The sequence below is a fragment of the Eumetopias jubatus genome, unplaced genomic scaffold (assembly GCF_037043125.1).
Source record: "Eumetopias jubatus isolate StellerSeaLion01/CBP00866 unplaced genomic scaffold, mEumJub1_p1.0 scaffold_7, whole genome shotgun sequence".
Lineage (NCBI taxonomy): Eukaryota > Metazoa > Chordata > Mammalia > Carnivora > Otariidae > Eumetopias > Eumetopias jubatus.
In genome coordinates, this window is record NW_028274813.1 from 135,683,396 (window position 1) to 135,702,851 (window position 19,456).

The following is a 19,456-nucleotide window of genomic DNA, read 5'->3' on the forward strand; positions in this document are numbered from 1 at the left end:
GAACACTACATCAAAAACTAATGATGTGATGTATGGTGATTAACATAACATAAAAAAATAGAGACAAGAAAAATAATTAAAAAGATCACTGAAACGAAGAGCTGTTTAAAAAAAAAAGATTGAGGGCGCCTGGGTGGCTCAGTTGGTTGGACGACTGCCTTCGGCTCAGGTCATGGTCCTGGAGTCCCGGGATCGAGTCCCGCATCGGGCTCCCTGCTCAGCGGGGAGTCTGCTTCTACCTCTGACCCTCCCCCCTCTCATTCTCTATCTCGTTCTCTCTCTCAAATAAATAAATAAATAAAATAAAAAAGATTTATTTATTAAAAAAAAAGATCGAAAAAAAATTTAGCTAGAGTGACTCAGAAACAGAGGACTCAAAATCAGGAATGAAAGAGGAGAAATTACAACTAATACTACAGGAATACAAAGGACCATGAGAGACTATAAATAATTATATGGCAACAAAATGGATAATCCATAGGCTATGGATAAATTCCTAGAAATGTACAACCTTCCAAGACTGAAACATGAAGAATTTGAAAATCTGAGTAGACAAGTATAAAGGAGATTGAATTGTAATCAAAAACCTCCCAACACACACACACACACAAAAACCTCCCAACACAGAAAAGTACAAGACCAGATGGTTTTACTGGTGAATTCTACCAAATATTTAAAGAAGAGTCAATGACAATCTTTCTCAAACTATTCCAAAAAAATGAAGAGAAGGAAACACTCCCAAACTAATTTTACATGGCCAGCATTACCTGATACCAAAGCCAGAGAAGGAGCCTACAAGACAAAATTATGAACAAATATACCTGATTAATATAGATGCAAAAATCCTCAGCAAAATATTAGCAAACCAAATTCATTAGCACATTAAAAGAATCATTCACCATCAAGTGGGATTTATCCCTGGAATGCAAGGTGGTTCAACACACACAAATCAATGGATGGATGTGAGACACAGTAGTAGAATGAGATAAAAATCATATGATCATCTCAACAGATGCAGAAAAGGCACTTGACAAATACAACGACTTTTCATAATAAAAATGCTCAACAAATTAAGTATGGGAGGAAGACACATCAACACAACAAAGGCCATATATGACAAACCCACAGCCAACATCATAATGGTAAAAGGTTGAAAGCTTTTCCTCTAAGATCAGGAATAAGAGAAAGATACCTACCGTCACCACTCCTAGCCAGAGCAATCAGTTAAGAAAAAGATAATAAAAGGCATCCAAATAAAAGAAGTGAAACTGGCTTTGCTTATCAATGGTATGATCTTATATATAGAAAATCCTAAAGACACAACCAAAAAAATGCCAGAACTAATTGACAAATTCAGTAAAGTTGCAGGATACAAAATAAACATATGCAAAACAGTTGTGCTTCTACACATTAACAAAATATCTGAAAAAGAAATAAAATAATCCCATTTACACTAGCATCTAAAACAATAAAATACTTAGGAATAAATCTAACCAAGAAGGTGAAAGTTTTGTATGGTGAAAACTTTAAGACTTTGATGCAAGAAATGGAGGAACACACAAAGAAATGTAACAGTGACCTGCATTCACGGATGGGAAGGATATTGTTGAAATGTCCATACTGCCCAAAGCCATCTAGAGATTCCGTGTAAACTGTATCAAAATCCCCATGGCATTTTCACAGAAATAGAAAAAACAATCCTAAAGTCTATATGGAGCCACAAAAGACCTTGAACAGTCAAAGCAATACTGAGAAAGAAGAACAAACCTGGAGGCATCACATTTCCTGATTTCAACCTATACCACAAAGCCATAGTAATCAAAACAGGCACACAGGCCAATGGAACAGAACTGAGAGCCCAGGAAAACAAACAAACAAACCTGCATATAGAGTCAAATAATATTGACAAGGGAGCCAGGAATACGTACTGGGGAAAAGATAGTCTCTTTAATAAATGGTATGGGGAGAACTGGATGACCACATGCAGAAGAATGACATTGTACCTCTATCTTATACCAGTCATAAAAATTAACTCAAAATGGATTAAAGACTTAAACATAAGACCTGAAACCATAAAACTTCTATAAAAAGATAGGAAAAAAGTTCTTTAAAATTGGTCTTGGCAATGAGTTTTTGGATATGACACCAAAAGCACAAACATCAAAAGCAAAAATCAGCAAGTGGGACTATATTAAACTAAAAAGCAAAAGAAACAACAAAATGAAAAGGCACTCTACGAATGGGAGAAGATATTGCAAACCACATATCTGATAAGGGGTTATCCAAAATACATAAAAACTCATACAATTCAACAGTATAAAAACAAACCATCTGATTTAAAAATGGGCAGAAGATCTATAGACATTTTCCCAAAGAAGACGTAAGGATGACAAACAGGTACATGAAAAGATGCTCAACATCACTACTCATCAGGAAAATGCAAATCAAAACCAAAATGAGGTATCACCCACCTTCATCAAAAAGAGGTAACTAGTGTTAGTAGGGGTGTGGAGAAAAGAAAACCCTTATGCTCTGTTGGTGAGAGCATAAATTGCTTCAGTCACTATGGAAAACAGCATGGAGTTTCCTCAATAAATTAAAAATAAGCAATCCCACTTCATCAGAAAGAAATGACAGGGTATCAAAAAGATATCTCCCCCCCGGCCCTGTCAGGTGTCAACTAAGGAAATGCCACCTTCTCTAGAAAACCTGTCTTGTTTTATCAACCGTGTATCATCTTATCCATTTCCTTCTCATGGGGCCCAGCACGTTCTACCACATCACCACCCTTATATAAATTTTACCTTTCCCACTAGATTATAAGCACCTTGAGGGCAGGGGCCATGTCTTGTTTTCCCATAGCCTCTTGGTATATAATTGGTGCTCTGAAAGTGTGTGAATGAATGAATGGTAGCACATGTTCCTTACTTGGGGTGGTGAATGGGATTTAAAATAACAATAGTATTTTCTAAAGATCTGGGCAGGTTTCCATGTGATCAGACCCCCTCCCCAGAGCACTGCTGTAGCGGTCCCTCGGGATTCCCGCACGACAGAGGGATGGAAGAGGGCACAGGTCACAGGTTGGATCTGCACGTCACCACCGTGCCAGTCCTTCCCGGGGCTGGGGGGCCTGACTGTGTGGGACAGCAGGGAGGGTGGCCCCCTCTCTCCTCAGCAGCTCCGCTGTACCCAGGTGGCTCCTGGAAAACAGGCAAAATAGATCCTCTCCCCTCTCCCACACCCCGTGCCCCGGCTTGGCCTGATGAAACCAGCAGGCCCTTCTTGCTGGAAATAAGCGTGGAGGAACCTGTCCCAAGGTGTTAAGTACCTCAGGGAAATGGCTAAGGAAGGCTCCTTTACTGACACAAATGAGGCTTATGTTTTCATAGTCAAGAAGCCTAGCTCACTGGCACCACCCAGAAACTAGGCAGGTAAATACTGAGTCTACAGTTCTTCGGGTGAAGGCAGCGGATCTGACTTCTTACCACACATGGCCAGTAACCCATTGCGGATCAGATGATATTTTCTCAGTTCTTCTCTTCCTTCTCTTCTCTCAATTCTGCCTCCTCCTAAAACCCTGTCTTGAGAGGCACAGAGCAGCAAAGCCCCAAGCAAAGGGGCTAAAGAGCACAGGGTCCCAAGCCAGTCAACCTGGGTGGGACTCCCAGCATCCCCATTTACAAGTTACAGCATCTTGGCTTTGTTTTTCCATTAATAAAATAGGAATAGTAAGTGCCACCCTCCCGAGGATAACCGTAAGCGTGAAATGAGTTGGTGTATGAAGCTCTTAGAGCATTATCTGGCATCTGATGAGTGCCATGGATTAAATGAGGATTGTTTTTATTCTGTACTTCATCCCAGTCTTTTCCCAAAGAAATCTTCACATCTGTTTGGGTCCTTCCTATAGCCAAGCTCAGACTCCCGCCTTGCCAATCCAAGCGGCCAGTCTCAAGTCAATGACTTTAGACGTGTCTCCTCCCACTTCTCCCCTCCACACTCCATCCTACTGCAGCCAAGGCCTTACTGGAGCTGTGACCATCTCCCAGGCAAACCTTCCTCACCTCTGAGGGCCATCCCAGCCACCACCTGGCAGACACAGGGCTCCAAATATACTGCTTGAATAAATGGATACATTAGCCCACCAGGAGGTCATCCCATTGCCTTCTCAGACACTCCCTCCAGGACACCAGGTAGAAGGGCGTGGTGGGCCTGCCAAAACACAGGGACAGATACCCTGATCTCCCAGGGAAAGCAAACATTTTTAAACCCCATCTTACATACAAATGGTTGTATACAAACATTTCCACAAAGAGCTCCTGGCTTATGTCAGGAAGAAGCTTTCCAAGGAATGGTAGAAAACAGGTCAGGAGAGGGAAGCTTCTTTGCTCCTTTAAAAAGCAACTGGAGGGGCGCCTGTGTGGCTGTCAGTTAAGCAGCTCACTTGGCTCAGGTCATGATCTCAGGGTCCTGGGACTGAGCCCCCCTCAGGCTCTGTGCTCAGGGGGGACTCTGCTTCTCCCTCTGCAGCGCCCCCACCATGCTCTCTCTCAAGTAAATAAAATCTTTGAAAACTAAATAACCAAAAAGGAAATAAAAAGCAACATGAAAGCAATGGTTGTAGCTGGAGAAAATCCCACAGGGAACAGGCAGGCATGGCCCCCCCGCATAGTAGCTACAAGTGAGTAGCAAACCCTTCTAAGAAAAGCTTCCTGGGGCACCTGAGTGGCTCAGTCCATTGAGCATCTAACTCTTGATTTCAGCTCAGGTCATGATCTCAGAGTCCTGGGATCCAACCCTGCGTCAGGCTCCATGCCCAACAGGGAGTCTGCTTAAGGATTCTCTCTTGCTCTTGCTCTCTCTCTCTCTCTCTCTCTCTCCCCTTTTTTGCCCCTCCCCCCACTCGCACTCTCATTGTCTCTAAAATAAATAAACCTTTTAAAAAAAACTTACTACTAACATTCTTTAACCAAAAAACAAAGTAAAACAAAACAAAAGAGGGGCACCTGAGTGGCTCAGTTGGTTAAGCATCTGCCTTTGGCTCAGGTCACGATCCCAGGGTCCTGGGATCGAGCCCAGCATCGGGATCTCTGCTCAGCAGGAAGCCTGCTTCTCCCTCTGCCTGCTCCTCCCCTTGCTTGTGCTCTCTCTCACCCTCTCATAAATAAAATATTTTAAAAAAAGAAAGAAAGAAAGCATCCTGTAATCAAAGCTGCAATCACTGTACTACTCTGCAGCAGCATTTCAACACCAGCCAACTGACTGGGAAACTGAAATTCCAACATCACCTTATACAGAAATCTGCCCCTTTGTCTGCTCTCTTACAAATGGCTTCCAAGTGATTACTGTTCTCTGGATCAGGTGATGCCCAGGCTTCCAAACCACCTCAGTTCAGCTTGCACAGTCGCTTGTGCTCAGAACTCTAGACAATGCCCTTCGGTGCCAGGCAGTGTTTTAAGCAGTAACACTGAGACTTTCTTCCTTTTTCCTCTTTCCTCAAGTAGTTACGAACAATGTACATCTGACTGGCTTTCAGACATAGCTTTTTGTCTATTGAAAATTGAAATTCATTCTTTTTCCCCAAAGGCTTCAGAGTGCAACTGAAAGGGAATGGGGACTATTTGTGAGCTCTTTCAGGATTCTGCACATGGATGCAATTCAAATATCACCTCCTCAGAACTCCAAAGTACACTCCCCCTCCTACATGTATACTCCCCCCATACATGTATACTCTACCAAAATTCCCTGATGCCATCTTCATAGTACTTTTTATATCTGAAATGATTGTGTTTTATGGTCTATTGTTTACTGTCTATTGGGAAGATAAACTCTACCATATCTGTATCCCCTACAGGGCCAGGCATATAGTCAACATAGAGTCTACTGAATGAATGAATGAATGAACAAATGAATCAGTGAGTGAATTTACTTTAATAAAAAGGGAGAGAGGAAAAAGGTAACAATTGTTGGCAAATACATTTTTTTCTACCAAAATAATCAAATGTGAGATTTCTGGCTCTCTAATCAAGGGCAGAAGAGAACACTGAAAATCTATTTAAATCCATCCCTTGAAAACTATGTTAATGGAAGCAATCTGAGTGTCCATCAATGGCTAAATGGATAAACAAAATGTGGTATATACATATAATGGAATTATTCCACCTTAAGAATGCAATTCTGACACATGGAACAACATGGATGAACTGTGAAGACAATATGCTAAGTGAAAAAGCTAGACACAAAAAAAAGACAAATATGAGTGTATGATTCCACTTATACGGAACTACTAGAGTAGACAAATTCATAGAGACAGAAAGTCTATCCAGGGCTGGGGGAAGGGCAGAAACAGTCTTTAATAAATAAAGAGTTTCTGTCTGGGAAGATGAAAGTTCTGGAAATGAACAGTGGTGATGGTTGCACAAGACTGAATGTACTTAGTAACATGGAATTGTACACTTAAAAACGGTATATTTATGTTATGTATATTTTACAATAAAAATTTTTAAAAACTATGTTAGACAACCCAAAAATAAACTAAGTAGTTAGACTTGATGAAAAATATTAGAGGAATGACATCACCAAGATGACAACATAAATCATTCCTGACTTTACTACCCATCGCCCCCAAGAACAATAACAATTATTCATGGACAAGGCACCACTGGAAGAATCCTAGAATATGGAGGTGAGGCTGAAGCACCACAGAGACCAAGACAGATCGCATTAGAAAGGTAATTAGCAAGAGGCATGGCTACATACTGACTTCACTGCCCCTCACTCAGGCCGGCGCAGCAGCACACCAAGAGCCTACTGTTCCTCTAGTGGGGAAAAAAGAGCCCAGGGTGGACGTCCAACTCCCCCAGCATTGTGGGCCCCTTTCTGAAAGCCTCCACCCTTGCCCCATGGTGACTGCAGGGGAGACTGCAGGGCTTAACCCCCTGTAAAGTCTAGAACCTGTAAAGTCTGGAAGAGGAGAATACTTTTCAGATGTGCATATACCAATGTCAGGAATCAAGGATCACAAAAAATCAGATACAGGTGACACTGCCAAAGGAAACTAATAACAGCTCCAATAACTGACCCTAAAGAAATGAAAATCTATGAACTGCCAAAGAATTCAGAATAATCCCCTTAAATTCCTCTTAAAGAAGTTTAGTGAACTACAAGAATACACAGAAAACTAAATGAAATTAGGAAAACAGTGCATGAGCAAAACAAGAAGTTCAACAAAAAGAAACCATAAAAAAAAAAAGAAATCCTAAAGCTGAAAAATACAATGAAGAATTTAATAGAGAGCCTCAAAACAGACTTGACAAGGCAAAAGAATCAATGTTCTAGAAGATAGGCTATTTGAAATTATCCAGAGAAAAGAAAAAAAAGAACAATGAGGAAGAGTGAAGAAAGCTTACAAGACTTAAGGAACACAAACAATATCAGCATTATGGGAATTGCCAAAGGAGAAGAGAAAGAGAAAAGGACAGAAAGTATACTTAAAACAATAATGGCTGAAAACTTCCCAAACCTGGAGAGAGAAATTGATATCCAGATCCATGAGGCCAAAAGGACTCTAAATAGGTTGAACCTGAATAGGGCTATACTACGACACATCATAATTACAATGTCAAAAGTCAAAGACAAAGAATTTTGAAAGTGGCAACAAAAAAGAGAGAAGTTACATACAAGGGAATTCCCATAAGACTACCAGCAGATTTCTCAACAGACACATTTCAGGCCAGGGATGATATATTCACAATATTGAAAGAAAAAACAAAACAAAACAAAACTGTCAGCCAAGATTTCTATACCCAGCAAGTTGTCCTGCAGAAATGAAGGAGAGCTATACTTTCCTAAACAAACAAAAGCTGAGGGAGTTCATCACCACTAAACTTGCCTTCCAAGAAATGTTAAAGGGAGTTCTTTAGTGGAATTAAAAGGATGCTGATTAATTTCATAAAAGCATAAGAAAGTAACATAAAACTATCTGGTGTATGTAGTGAAAATTAGATTAGATTCTGTAAAACAGTAACTGTGATGCATAATTCACTTACAGCTCTGCTTTAAAAGACAAAAAATAGTAGTAAAAATAACCATAATTACAATGTTATTGGTTTCACAATATAAAAAATATGTAAACTTTAACATCAATAACCTAAAATGTAAGGGAGAGTAGAAGTAAAAGTTATCAGTTTAAAATAAGGTGTCATCACCCCAATGTTCATAGCAGCAATGTCCACAATAGCCAAACTGTGGAAAGAGCCGAGATGCCCTTCAACAGATGAATGGATGAAGAAGATGTGGTCCATATATACAATGGAATATCACTCAGCCATGTGTAAAAAAAATGAAAGCAGACCCCTATCAGGCACTGCCTGATACCAAAGCCAGAAAAAGACACTATAAGCCAATATCCCTATGAATATCGTTGCAAAAATTCTCAATAAAATACCAGCAAACCAAATTCAGCAGCACATTACAGAGATCATTCACCATGATCAAGTGGGATTTATTTCAGGGATAGAAGGTGGTTCAACATATGCAATCAATGTGATACACCTTATTAACAAAATGAAGGACAAAATCATGATCCTCTCAATAGATGGAGAAAAAACATTTGACAAAATTCAACATCTGTTCATGATAAAAACTCTTTAACAACAAATTAGGTGTAGAAGGAATGTACCTCAACATAATAAAGGCCATATATGACAAGTCCACAGGTAACTTTATGCCTAATGATGAAGGGGTGAAAGCTTTTTCTCTAAGATCAGGAACAAAACAAGGATGCTCACTCTCACCACTCTTTTCAACATAGTACTGGAAGCCCTAGCCAGAGTGATCAGGCAAGAAAAAAATAAAAAGCAGGAAATTGAAAAAAAAATAAGTAAAATTATCTCTATTTGTAGATGACATGATTTTATATATGTAAAATCCTAAAGACTCCATAAAAAAAAAACTGTTAGATCTTATCAATGAATTCAGTACAGTTCCAGGATACAAAATTAACATAAACATAAAATTATTAATATAACATTAACATAAAAATTGGTAGTGTCTATACACTAACAATGAGTTATCTGAAAAGAAATAAAGTGATCCCATTTATACTAACATCAAAAACAATGAAATATTTAAGAATAAATTTAACCAAGGAGGTTGAAAGAACTCTACACTGAACACTACAAAACACTGATGAAATTCTGATAAATTTAAATGATAAAAATAAATGGAAAGGTATCCTGTGTTCATGGGCTAGAAAACTGAATATTGTTCACATTTCCATATTACTCAAAGCCATCTATAGATTCAATGCTATCCCTATCAAGATTCCAATAGCAAATTTTACAGAAGTAGAAAAAAAATCCTAAAATTTATATGGAAGCACAAAACACTCTGAATAGCCAAAGGAATCCTGAGAAAGAAGTACAAAGCAGAGGCATCACACTTCCTGATTTCAAGTTATATTATAAAAGCCATAGTAATTAAAACAGTATGGTAATGGCATTAAAACAAATACAAACCGACAGAAGTGAGAACCCAGAAATACATTGGTGCATATACAGTCGTATTGAGAAGGGAGCCAAGAATACTCAATGGAGAAAAAGATAGTCTCCTCAATAAATGGTGCTGAGAAAATGGATATTCATGTGTAAAAAAAATGAAAGCAGACCCCTATCTTTATCCACTCACAAAAATTAACTCAAAATGGATTAAAGACTTGAATATAAGCTCCTTGGCAGTAAACTCGATAGTGGTCTTAGCAACGATTTTCTGGAAATAATACCAAAAACATAAGCAACAGAAGCAAAAATAAGTGAGACTATATCAAACTAAAAAGCTTCTGCATAGCAAAAGAAAAAACAAAATGAAGACAACCTACAGAGTGGGAAAAAATATTTGCAAACCATATATCCAATAAAGAGTTAATAGCCCAAATACATAAGGAACTCACACAACTCAGCAGCAAAATATATATACATATATATAACAATTAAAAAATGGGCAAAGCACCTGAATAGACATTTTCCCAAATAAATTATACAAATGGCCAACAGGTACATGAAAAGGTGCTCAACATCACTAATCATTAGGGAAATGCAAATCAAAACCACAGTGAGATATCCCATCCTGTTAGAATGGCTATCATCAAAGTGACAAGAGTTCACAAATGTTGGTGCGGATGTAGAGAAATAAGAATCTTTATCATTCTTCCTCAACCCTGGGAGGACTTCACTATTAACAGAGGCAGTTTATTTTTTTTAAAGATATTATTTATTTATTTATTTGACAGAGAGAGAGACAGCCAGAGAGGGAACACAAGCAGGGGGAGAGGGAGAAGCAGGCTTCCCGTGGAGCAGGGAGCCTGATGCGGGGCTTGATCCCAGGACCTTGGGATCATGACCTGAGCCGAAGGCAGACGCTCAATGACTGAGCCACCCAGGCGCCCCAACAGAGGCAGTTTAAAGAACTACCTTCCCAAGGAAGGACTGCGGCATGGCCTTGGCTGAGCAGTCCTGCTCTGGGTGACCCTGAGACTTCTGCTTAGTCTCTGCAGCCTTGTCACCCTAGGGTAAAATGGGAGCATCGTTTGCCTGACGACATAAGATTCCCTAGGTGTCCACAATGTTGGGCACTATAGTTCAATCAAAAGGACCAAACACTACCTATCAAATCTAATTACTTCTTTAAAACATTAACTCCCAAGACACTAAAAATGTAGTAAAATGTATAGGAAATGAGCTTCATGATATCTCTCATGTATATTTAATAAAACCACTTTAAAGCACGTTGTACAGACCAATCAGTGAGACTGTGCTGGTTTACCACTTCTGTTCTTCACCTGTTCCGGTGACCTTGGGCACAAACCCTGGGCAGGCCTCACCCCCTGGACATGGACACCTCCATGTTCTCCAACATTGTCGCACATCTTTTAATTCTGAATCACCACCCCTCCCCAATTAAAAAAAAAAAAAAGAAGAATCAATTTTCCTTCACAGAAGAAATTATTTTATTCCATTTTTAAAAAGTAAAGGATACAGATATTTATTCTTTGCCTGGCAAAAGCCATTTTCCCATGGGACTCCGGGCTCTGCCTCGTTAAGTTAATGGTGATATGTTAGAGACACCTGTGGCCTCCAGGGGCACAGTGAGCACAAAAATTTGGCTGGAAAAGCATTCACATGATCAAAACATTTCCTGTAGCAAAAATTCACAAGTTCATTTTATCCTGAAGACCATTTTGATTTTGAAGAAAAGATTTACTTTTGAAGATACTTTAAATTTACTAATTGAACCCAGCACAAATCGTTCTCCACGTAGGTGAGAGGAGAAAAATGAGAAGCCAATTTCAAGTACTCCTCTGCCACACTCGCCTCCTCTTACGTGATGAAATCTTCTCATCTCTAGGCCTGATGTGTCCAATGACATAAACCACGCTCAAAGCTCAGCATTTGTGCAGTCTGTTTTCCTCCCTGGTGGCGGGCTTCTCTGAGCCACGTAAGCCCATTTCCATTCTTCCGTGGGACTGAGATGGGCTCCAGCCAAACAGGTTTTCACCCTCACCTCACGTACCCCTGCTCCACCTGCAAGGCCTCAGAGGCTGACCCATGCCTCCCTCGAGCCTCCGGCATGACTGCTGCGGTGTAGATGGGAAAACCTCAGGCTGATGGGAGCCTGACTCCTCTTTTTATGGCCTTCACAGCAACGGTCACCTCTAGGCCGTACATTAAGAGGTTTGGTTTTTAACATCATGAGCTACACTATATAAAGTGTATTTACCCAAAGAAAAACACTGAGCCCCATTCTGGCGCAATGGCTCTAGACTTCCCAAGATTAGAGTAGGGGAAGCAGCAGGAAGCACACCTATTCTCCCTGCACCTGTTTTCTACGTACACCCAGGGGCTGCCGCTCTCAGCAATGCTGGTCTGTTCGGTCTTAGAAGTGTCACATGTTGGGACCTCGGTGATAGGCACTCATCTTTTTCTCTCCACCTACTCAGCTCCAGTCACTGGCCAGCAAGAATTCTTTCCAAGAATGCTAACTTGGGTAATCTGGTCAGCCACTGCAGTGGGGATGCACCTCAGGGGAAACTGAGCAAAAGCCTCCAAATCTTTTGGCCAGGAAGTGCTGGCCACACCATGCAGCACCTTCAAGCTGGCCTGGGTATTACTAAGTAGTTCTAGAAGTACAAGGAACAGAACTGCCATTTACTTGATATTAGAGCAATTGAGATTCAGGGCTTTTTCAATTCTAGAAGTGACAGTGCCTCAAAAAAGGCTAACTGGTGGGGCAAAGATCAAATAGGGCTTCTTATAATTATAATCTATCCTATTCCAAAACAGGGTGATGTTCACCACTACTGGAGAGCACCTTTGCCAGGGGGACAAAGAACACCATGTGTCACAGCCAGTTATCTCTTCCCTGCAGGCAGGGGACACTGCAAACAGGCACGTGACCAAAGCTGATCCCAGAGGCTCCCACACTGAACGTTTAACGCCGCTCCTCAACTTCCGAACACGTCCAACATGGGGGCCCACGCAGTGTCAGTCCACGCTATACCTTCAAGAAACGGCATGTATCATGTGCAAATGTCTCCCTTGCGGTACCTTCTGGATGCAGGGGGCTGAGGGTGCTGGTGTTTTGACTCCCACAGCCTTGGATTAGGTGAGCCTATTCCCCAGGGTGAGTGTTCTGGAGAACACAACATTGGCTTCTGAGACATGTCCATATGTCATAGAAAAGGAAATATAGCACCCTAAGATATGGCCAATGTCAAGTGATGCACATTAGAGGAGGCCGAATGCTAACACTGGCCTGATTCTTTAGAAACAAAAAGAGCTAGTTCCCTGCTCGGGTGGTTGGACTGAACTGGCTGTCTGAAGAGGGGACTGTTGGCACTGGAACTGCTAATCTGGGGACGTGCCCTGGAACTGCACTCATGGTCAGTGAGCCATTGGGGACAGCAGTTGTGTTCAAGCTACTGGGGATCTCGCCAGTAGCCTGGATTTTAAAATAGACCAAATAAAACACTGGTAAAACAATCCCAATTAGAAGCATGATAAAAACGGCATTCCACCACTGAATTCCACAGTCTGCACCATTTGTCGGGGTCTTCGGAGAAGCCGGGAGGAGCGGCTGATTGGAGGTCTCTAGACAGTAACTTTCATTTAAAAAGATTTCTGACTGCACTGCGCGCTCAATATTCTGGTCAATGCCCTTAAAGAAATCCGTCAGTGGGCTGGACAGGGCACCGGTGACTACAGCTGCTCTATCTGGGTCTGGCTGCTCCTCAAAGGTCACTCTGGTCTCTGAGGATGGGCTCAGGAGGGGTCTGAGTTCTTTGTGGGTCTCTGTTAGGATCCCATGATTTTTCACTGGAATCTTAATAGATTTCAAAGCATATAAGTCTTGTTCTCTGATGAAGTTGTTGACTTTCTTGATATCTGCAACCTAGGAAAGCCATGAAGACAAACATCACGAAATATGTAAACTCCTTAGAACGAATATCCAAAAAGTAGCTCTCTATGAAAGAGGATCCAAGCCCACCCCGCTTAAGAATCTGATGAATATTGGAAAACTGCATCTATGTACAAAATTAGTTTAGGCTGAGTAAATTTTTTGGCTTAAACTCAGCCTGAATGGGTAGCTTAATCATCACATTTCCATACAGATTTACAAGTTTGAATAACATAAGATCAATTTTGGAAAAGAGTCTCTTGTTTGTTTAAAGTGTGACCGCAACAAAATGTTTTTAGGTGAAACCCAACCATGGCAACTTAAAAAGCTATAGCCATGTCTACTTTTAACTTTTGAGGCAACAGTGCCCCCGTCTGGCTGACTTCCTTCCCACATTAAGAACCCAATTCAGTAGCTGATTACATTAGCGATCCCCAAACACAAAGCCTCAGCCAACTCAACAGACACTCAGAACCTATTTTAACTGTAATAACGTTTTAAGAGGTATGTCCTCATGATTCTACCATGTTTGCTTGCCCAGAAGTATTGTATGGCATATAAACTTATTTTTTAAATAGAAGAGATCTAGGGGTAATACACTTTGAGGATTTCACAACACTTAATGATAATTAGAAACATATAGGGAATCATGAATCAAGTTGGAAAGTATGCACTGAAGTCTTCTGTTTCAATTTTAGGACCGGAGGAGAAAGGAACTGCACTATGAGTTTTACAAAGTAACAAAGTTCATGACAAACTCCTTCCACAATCAAATCTTAAGGGAGGGGTGGTGCAGAATGTAAGTCAAAGAGAAACCCTCCCTCAAGCTAATGTTTGGAACTTACTGAAAGCATTAGAGATGGACTAAGATATTAACTCATAAGCCCACTTTAAACTAGAGTGTAAATACAGCCAACAGACCTTTAGACAGCACCTTGTTCAAATCAATCATCTCCATTATTTTTCACTTATTGAGCAATTGTTTTTATCATCTAATTGAACTGGGGTGGCAGACATTTTTAATTTATCATGTCTTGAAACTAAAGCATAAGGTGCTTGAGACCTAATGGTCTCTGCCTTTAATAAATTAACACCAAATTTATATTTACTTTAAACTGGAAAACTGATTACTTATCGGAGGCATTATATATATAGTCTTCACAGACTTATTAAACATCAGTATTCCAAGAAGCCCACTGCCTCCACTCAGTGTAGGGTCAGATTCATTTTCAGCCCATGTCTATAAACCACACAGTATGCCTACAGAAGCTATTTAGAGAGTCAAATATAAATCTCAGTACAATTGAGAGACCACTCTGTGTCCCTAGAGACCAGCCTATTTATTTCCCCTGGGAAATACCACAACATCCTATACAATGTGTTTAACCCTTTGAACCTTGTTAGATAAATGATAAGAAACTAAGGAGGAAAAGATTTCTCAAATAAATTGGTTAGACAGCCTCAGGGGAGGCCACAGAAAGTTGTAACAGTGTTATTAGCAAAATGAAATAAATAGTTTCAATCTAGGAGAAAAATGCAGCAATTCTATAAATACTTTCCTACTTACTTTGCCATGTTAATCACTCTGAATGCTAAAAACATAATTAAAGAGAGAAACAGGGTTATATAGATACACAGCATACAAAGTCTAGATCATGCAGTTCTAAAAGAGAGAATGTAAAACTTGACCAAATAAGCTACAACCAGCAAGAAAGGGTCAGAAAAAGAGTAGTCAAAAAAGCAAGCCTACCAAACAAACCTTGGATAAATTCTGCCTGGCATCTTTGGCCATAGTAGGTCTTAAATAAAATGTGTTTGAAAGAAGAAAAAAAAAGGTGGGGGGTGGGGGGGTGTCTGGGTGGCTCAGTCAGCTGAGCATCTGACTTTTTATAATTTTATTTATTTGAGAAAGAAAGCACAAGCCGGGGGAGGGGCAGAGGGAGAGGGAGAAGCAGACTCCCTGCAGAGCAGGGAGCCCAATGTGGAGCTCAAGCCCAGGACCCCGGGATCATGACCTGAGCTGAAGGCAGAGGCCTAACCGACTGAGCCACGCAGGTGCCCCTGAGCATCTGACTCTTGATCTCAGCCCAGGTCTTAATCTCAGGATTGCAAGTTCAAGCCCCATGTGGTCTCCACATTGGGCATGAAGCCTACTTTATAAAAGGGGGGGTTCTGAAATTCAGTTTGGAGGGACAGGGAGAGAAGTACTCTGCAGAGAGGGAATTGCCCCAACACGTGAGATTCCTAACCCTCACTTTTCATGATCCCACGGTTCAGAATTTAAAGTATTTCCACCTGCCTTCCATCTCTCGCTAGATGGGGGGGGGGGGCGTCCTTTAAGGCTACAAGAGGCCTCTCCAAACCACCTTTGGGTGGTCAGGAAGGGGCAGCAAGGGCCCCCACCCTTCAGTGAGTTGCTCTGTTCCTCTAAACACACAGGAGCTGAGGGACAGCTGACACCGTCACCTGTGGGGTTTCTTACTTTGCAGCCATATTGAAGAGCGAGCTTGTTGAGGCTGTCCTCCTGGGCCAGTTCCCGCTGCAGCAGCACCACGTCCCCTGCTCCTGGCTGGTGAGGGTGATGGGCACCCTTCTTCTGGCACTCCTTGCCCCGGGGCCGCAGAGCCACGCGGTGGGACTCTTCCTCAGAGGAGTCCCCCGAGTCCCCACCACCGTTCTCAAACATGTAAACGTGGCTGGTCGGAGTCCTACAGACAATGGCCGGGCCTTGGAAGGTCTTGGTTAACACTTCCTTCTGCCTCATTTTCTTAACTGAAAACCAAACCCCATGGTTAATTCCACAGAAGGCACATTCAATGCTCTGCAGCTACACTAAAGAGAAGTGTCTTGTTAGAGATTACTCCTTTCCCTGATCACTGTAAATACTCAACAGACACCATCAGTACAAAAAAAAAAAAAAAATGTGTTCTATGCTAGCTGAGATGCATATAAAAATAGCATTTTCCCCTAATTGCATCCCCCCTATTCCTCATCCATAGCTGGTGTCTCTCCAAAACCCACACAGATAAACGACTTCTCTTTTTAGTCTCAGAGGGGTAAAGAAGCTGCTGGGATCCTTGCAATGAGAGGCAAGGGCTGTTCCCAGCTTCCTTGCTCTGAGAATCTTAACTTAGAACTTTTGTACAAAACAATTCTTGTTCAATACTTTACACATTCCAAAGCATCCTCGCCAAGGTCAAAACTAAGGGCATTTGCTTATGAGAACTAGGAGAATAAAATACTCTGATTTCCAATACCCAAGGCTTGCATTACGTAGTATGTGGGCCAAGATGGGCAGAAAATTCTTGTCGAGCTAAGAAATTCGTCCAGTTTCTCACAGGTCGCTTTGCCTTCATTACATCCCACGCCTGGTTTTCATTTTCACCTCCAGCCAAGTGCACAAGCCACACTACCCGCTTTCCCCTCTTGGAACCGTCCGAGTGACGTTCCAGAAACGAAATCTCAAACACGGGGAATGACAGCCTCAGCAGCGCTGGCGTGGGGCCCTTCGGAGCCCAGGGGAGCGGCGCCTTCGGGGACAGCCAGCGGCCCCCCGCGCGACCGTGCCGCCCTCCCCCTCCTGCCCGCACCCTCCAGACCCGCCGGCCGGGAGGAGGGAGGCGGCGGCCGTCCTCGGGGACCCGAGGGCCGCCGGCCTCCCGTCAGAGCACAGGGCCTGCGAGGGGCCCTGGCGGCTCCCAGGCCTCAGTTTCCCTCAGAGCCCTTTCCGTGCAAGGAGGCCGGTCCCCACACAGGCGCTGACAAAAACAAAACGGGGCGCGGCCCACTCCTAGGCTTAGACGGGCGGGACCCCAACATTCCACAAAGGCACGACCTCCGACCTCTGCCCTCAACCCCAACAATCTCCAGCCAGCCCCGGACGGTGGCGGTCGCCGCCCCTCCGGAGGCAGGAGGGTGGCCCAACCTCTCAGCCGCGGCGCCGCTGAGGGCCCGCACGGCCCCCTCCCAGGACCGCGGCCCCTCCGGCCAGCCCCGGTACCTCAGCGCCGGGCATCCGCCGAGACCACCACCAACCACCACCACCGCCGCCGCCGCCGCCGCCGCCGCCGCGCCTGCTGATTGGCTACAAAAATCAGCAGGTCTCCAGGGGGCGGGGACGGCGAGGCAGCCAATGAAATCAGCGATGCGCGGGCTCTGGAATGAGCCGGGCTGTGCTGAGAGGTCAGTACAGGAAAGGCGGCGAGGGGGCGGGGCGGGGCGGGGCGGGGCGGGGCTCCAGCTCTCCGACCGGACCCTAGCCCTACCCGCCTGCCCGCCACCCGGGCACCAGCTCGGCCCAGCTGCAGTTTTTGCTTCTGCTGTAGGCTTACCTCCCCCTCCCAGGTTTCTGCTGAGCCTCAGCTTTCTCACCTGTAGAAGAGGACCTTGGCCCCGCCCTCTGTGTCAATTGTGTAACGAGGGGGCGGATTCCCAGCAGAGTGGGTGCCACCTGCTGCGGCCTCCCGCTGGGAAGGGCGTCCCCTCCCCGCTCTGGCTCGGTCCGGGTGGGCCAGGGGTCTCCACATCTTGAAGCGCTTACCTCCACAGGAGGAGTTTGGTCCTCCGCGCACACGAAAATAGAAAAGTCCACCAATGTAAACCACTGAGCCACGACAATACGGACCACAAACAACACAATTTACCCAAGGTCGATGGCGGGGGACGACTCCTTAAGCTTAATAGTGATGGGTGAACCCTCTCATACACTAAAGCACAAAGGTTTAAAATTTCAACCCAAAAAAAGGAAAGCAAAATTAAAAAGCAAACCGTAACCAGGGGGAAATATATGCAACAAACACCACAAAAGATTAAAATCCTTAATTGAGACAAACCTCATCAAATGAATGAGAAAGTCACTTAACAGCCCGGTAGATAAATGGGTGGGGAGCATGAGAAGACAATTCGCCAAAGTATACAAATGGTTAATAGGGAAGAAAAATGAAATCTCAGTAATAATCCAATTAAACCACAAAGCAAAAGGATTAAAACAATAAGATCTCTCTCCCTTTTATGGCTTTCCATCCTACTTAAAATAAAAGTCGAATTCTTTATCTTGGCAGACAAAGGCCCGGACCGTTAGAGGGCTCCAGTGCATTCTCTGCCATTTACTCATTTCTTTTAGCCGCTCTCCCCTTTTTTTCTGGTTTTTAAACACCCAGATCTCCCACCCCTGGCCCTTCACAGGAATAGCCTTCTCTCAGCTGCTGGTATGGCTGGACCTTCTGGCCCCCAGGCCTCAGATAGGCCATTTTCTCAGCAGAGCCTTCCCTGTCTACCCCATATACCTGGGTGCTCCCTCCATGCTCTGTCAGGACATTCTGTTTCTTCATCTCACGTCTCAGTTGATTTACTTGTTTTATTGCCCAAATCCTCCTGTCCCTAATTATCGTCTGTTTTGCTCACCACCTGTGTCCAATTCAAAGCCTACACTTAGTAAATAGTGGCTCAACAGGTGAGACATTAAGTGACCTGACCCGAGGTACAGAGGAGAGGAGTGCCAGCACCAAAATCCAAATCCTAATGTGTAAAGCCCCGGTATCAGCCACAGCTGTACTCCTGGCCCAAAGTGCTTGGTCATGGGCTGGTGGATTTGGCAAGTCTAGGCATCAGAATGTAAGAATGTGATTAAAAGGGAGAGGAGTCAGATCAGAATCTGCAAAGCTGAATTAATATAGCCACTCTCTGATCTGTTACACTTGTTTCTTTCATTCAGCATGTCCAATAAAAAACAAATCCAGATTTAGGAGAGATTTTATTCGAAAAGATTATTGCAAAGGGAGAAAAAGATTTGCAATAGGGAGAACCCTCTGACTATAAGGTCTGCAAGCATCTCAAGAGTTAGAAAGGGCTTTTCTTTTATAGAGAGGAGTAAGCAAGGCTAAAAAGAACCAGGTGTGTGGAAGTGGGACAAAAGGGTGGCAGAACTGGACAGGTAGATACAAGAACGTTCTACCTGAGGCCAGTCTACTCTCAAAGAGGGACTGTATAGTGGCTCAAGCTGAGGGTA

General features: G+C 43.1%; 1 protein-coding gene across 2 annotated transcripts; it reads right to left on the minus strand.

The window, feature by feature from the left end:
* Positions 1 to 10,978: 10,978 nt before the first annotated feature.
* On the minus strand, positions 10,979 to 17,499 carry LYSMD4 (LysM domain containing 4). 2 transcript variants are annotated; one of them, XM_028122838.2, is made up of 3 exons: positions 17,450 to 17,499; positions 15,932 to 16,221; positions 10,979 to 13,443 (listed from the first exon to the last, which is right to left on the minus strand). In XM_028122838.2, the coding sequence occupies exons 2-3, from the start codon at positions 16,211 to 16,213 to the stop codon at positions 12,832 to 12,834; spliced, it is 894 nt and encodes a 297-aa protein (XP_027978639.2). In that variant the 5' UTR covers positions 16,214 to 16,221; positions 17,450 to 17,499; the 3' UTR covers positions 10,979 to 12,831. The 2 variants fall into 2 exon arrangements, with proteins under 2 accessions (XP_027978639.2, XP_087881090.1); XM_088024964.1 differs by lacking the exon at positions 17,450 to 17,499 and adding an exon at positions 16,729 to 16,905 and having other exon boundaries at positions 15,932 to 16,229.
* Between the last annotated feature and the right edge of the window lie 1,957 nt (positions 17,500 to 19,456).

What these genes read in the sequence shown, in the direction of transcription:
- LYSMD4 (XM_088024964.1), bottom strand. Translation starts at nt 16,805, where the DNA reads ATGAAGGCAAAGCGACCTGTGAGAAACTGGACGAATTTCTTAGCTCGA. An exon ending in TCTGCCCATCTTGGCCCACA is followed by an intron (nt 16,230 to 16,728) that starts TACTACGTAATG and finishes CCATGGGGTTTG; the next exon opens with GTTTTCAGTTAAGAAAATGA. An exon ending in CTCTTCAATATGGCTGCAAA is followed by an intron (nt 13,444 to 15,931) that starts GTAAGAAACCCC and finishes TGGCTTTCCTAG; the next exon opens with GTTGCAGATATCAAGAAAGT.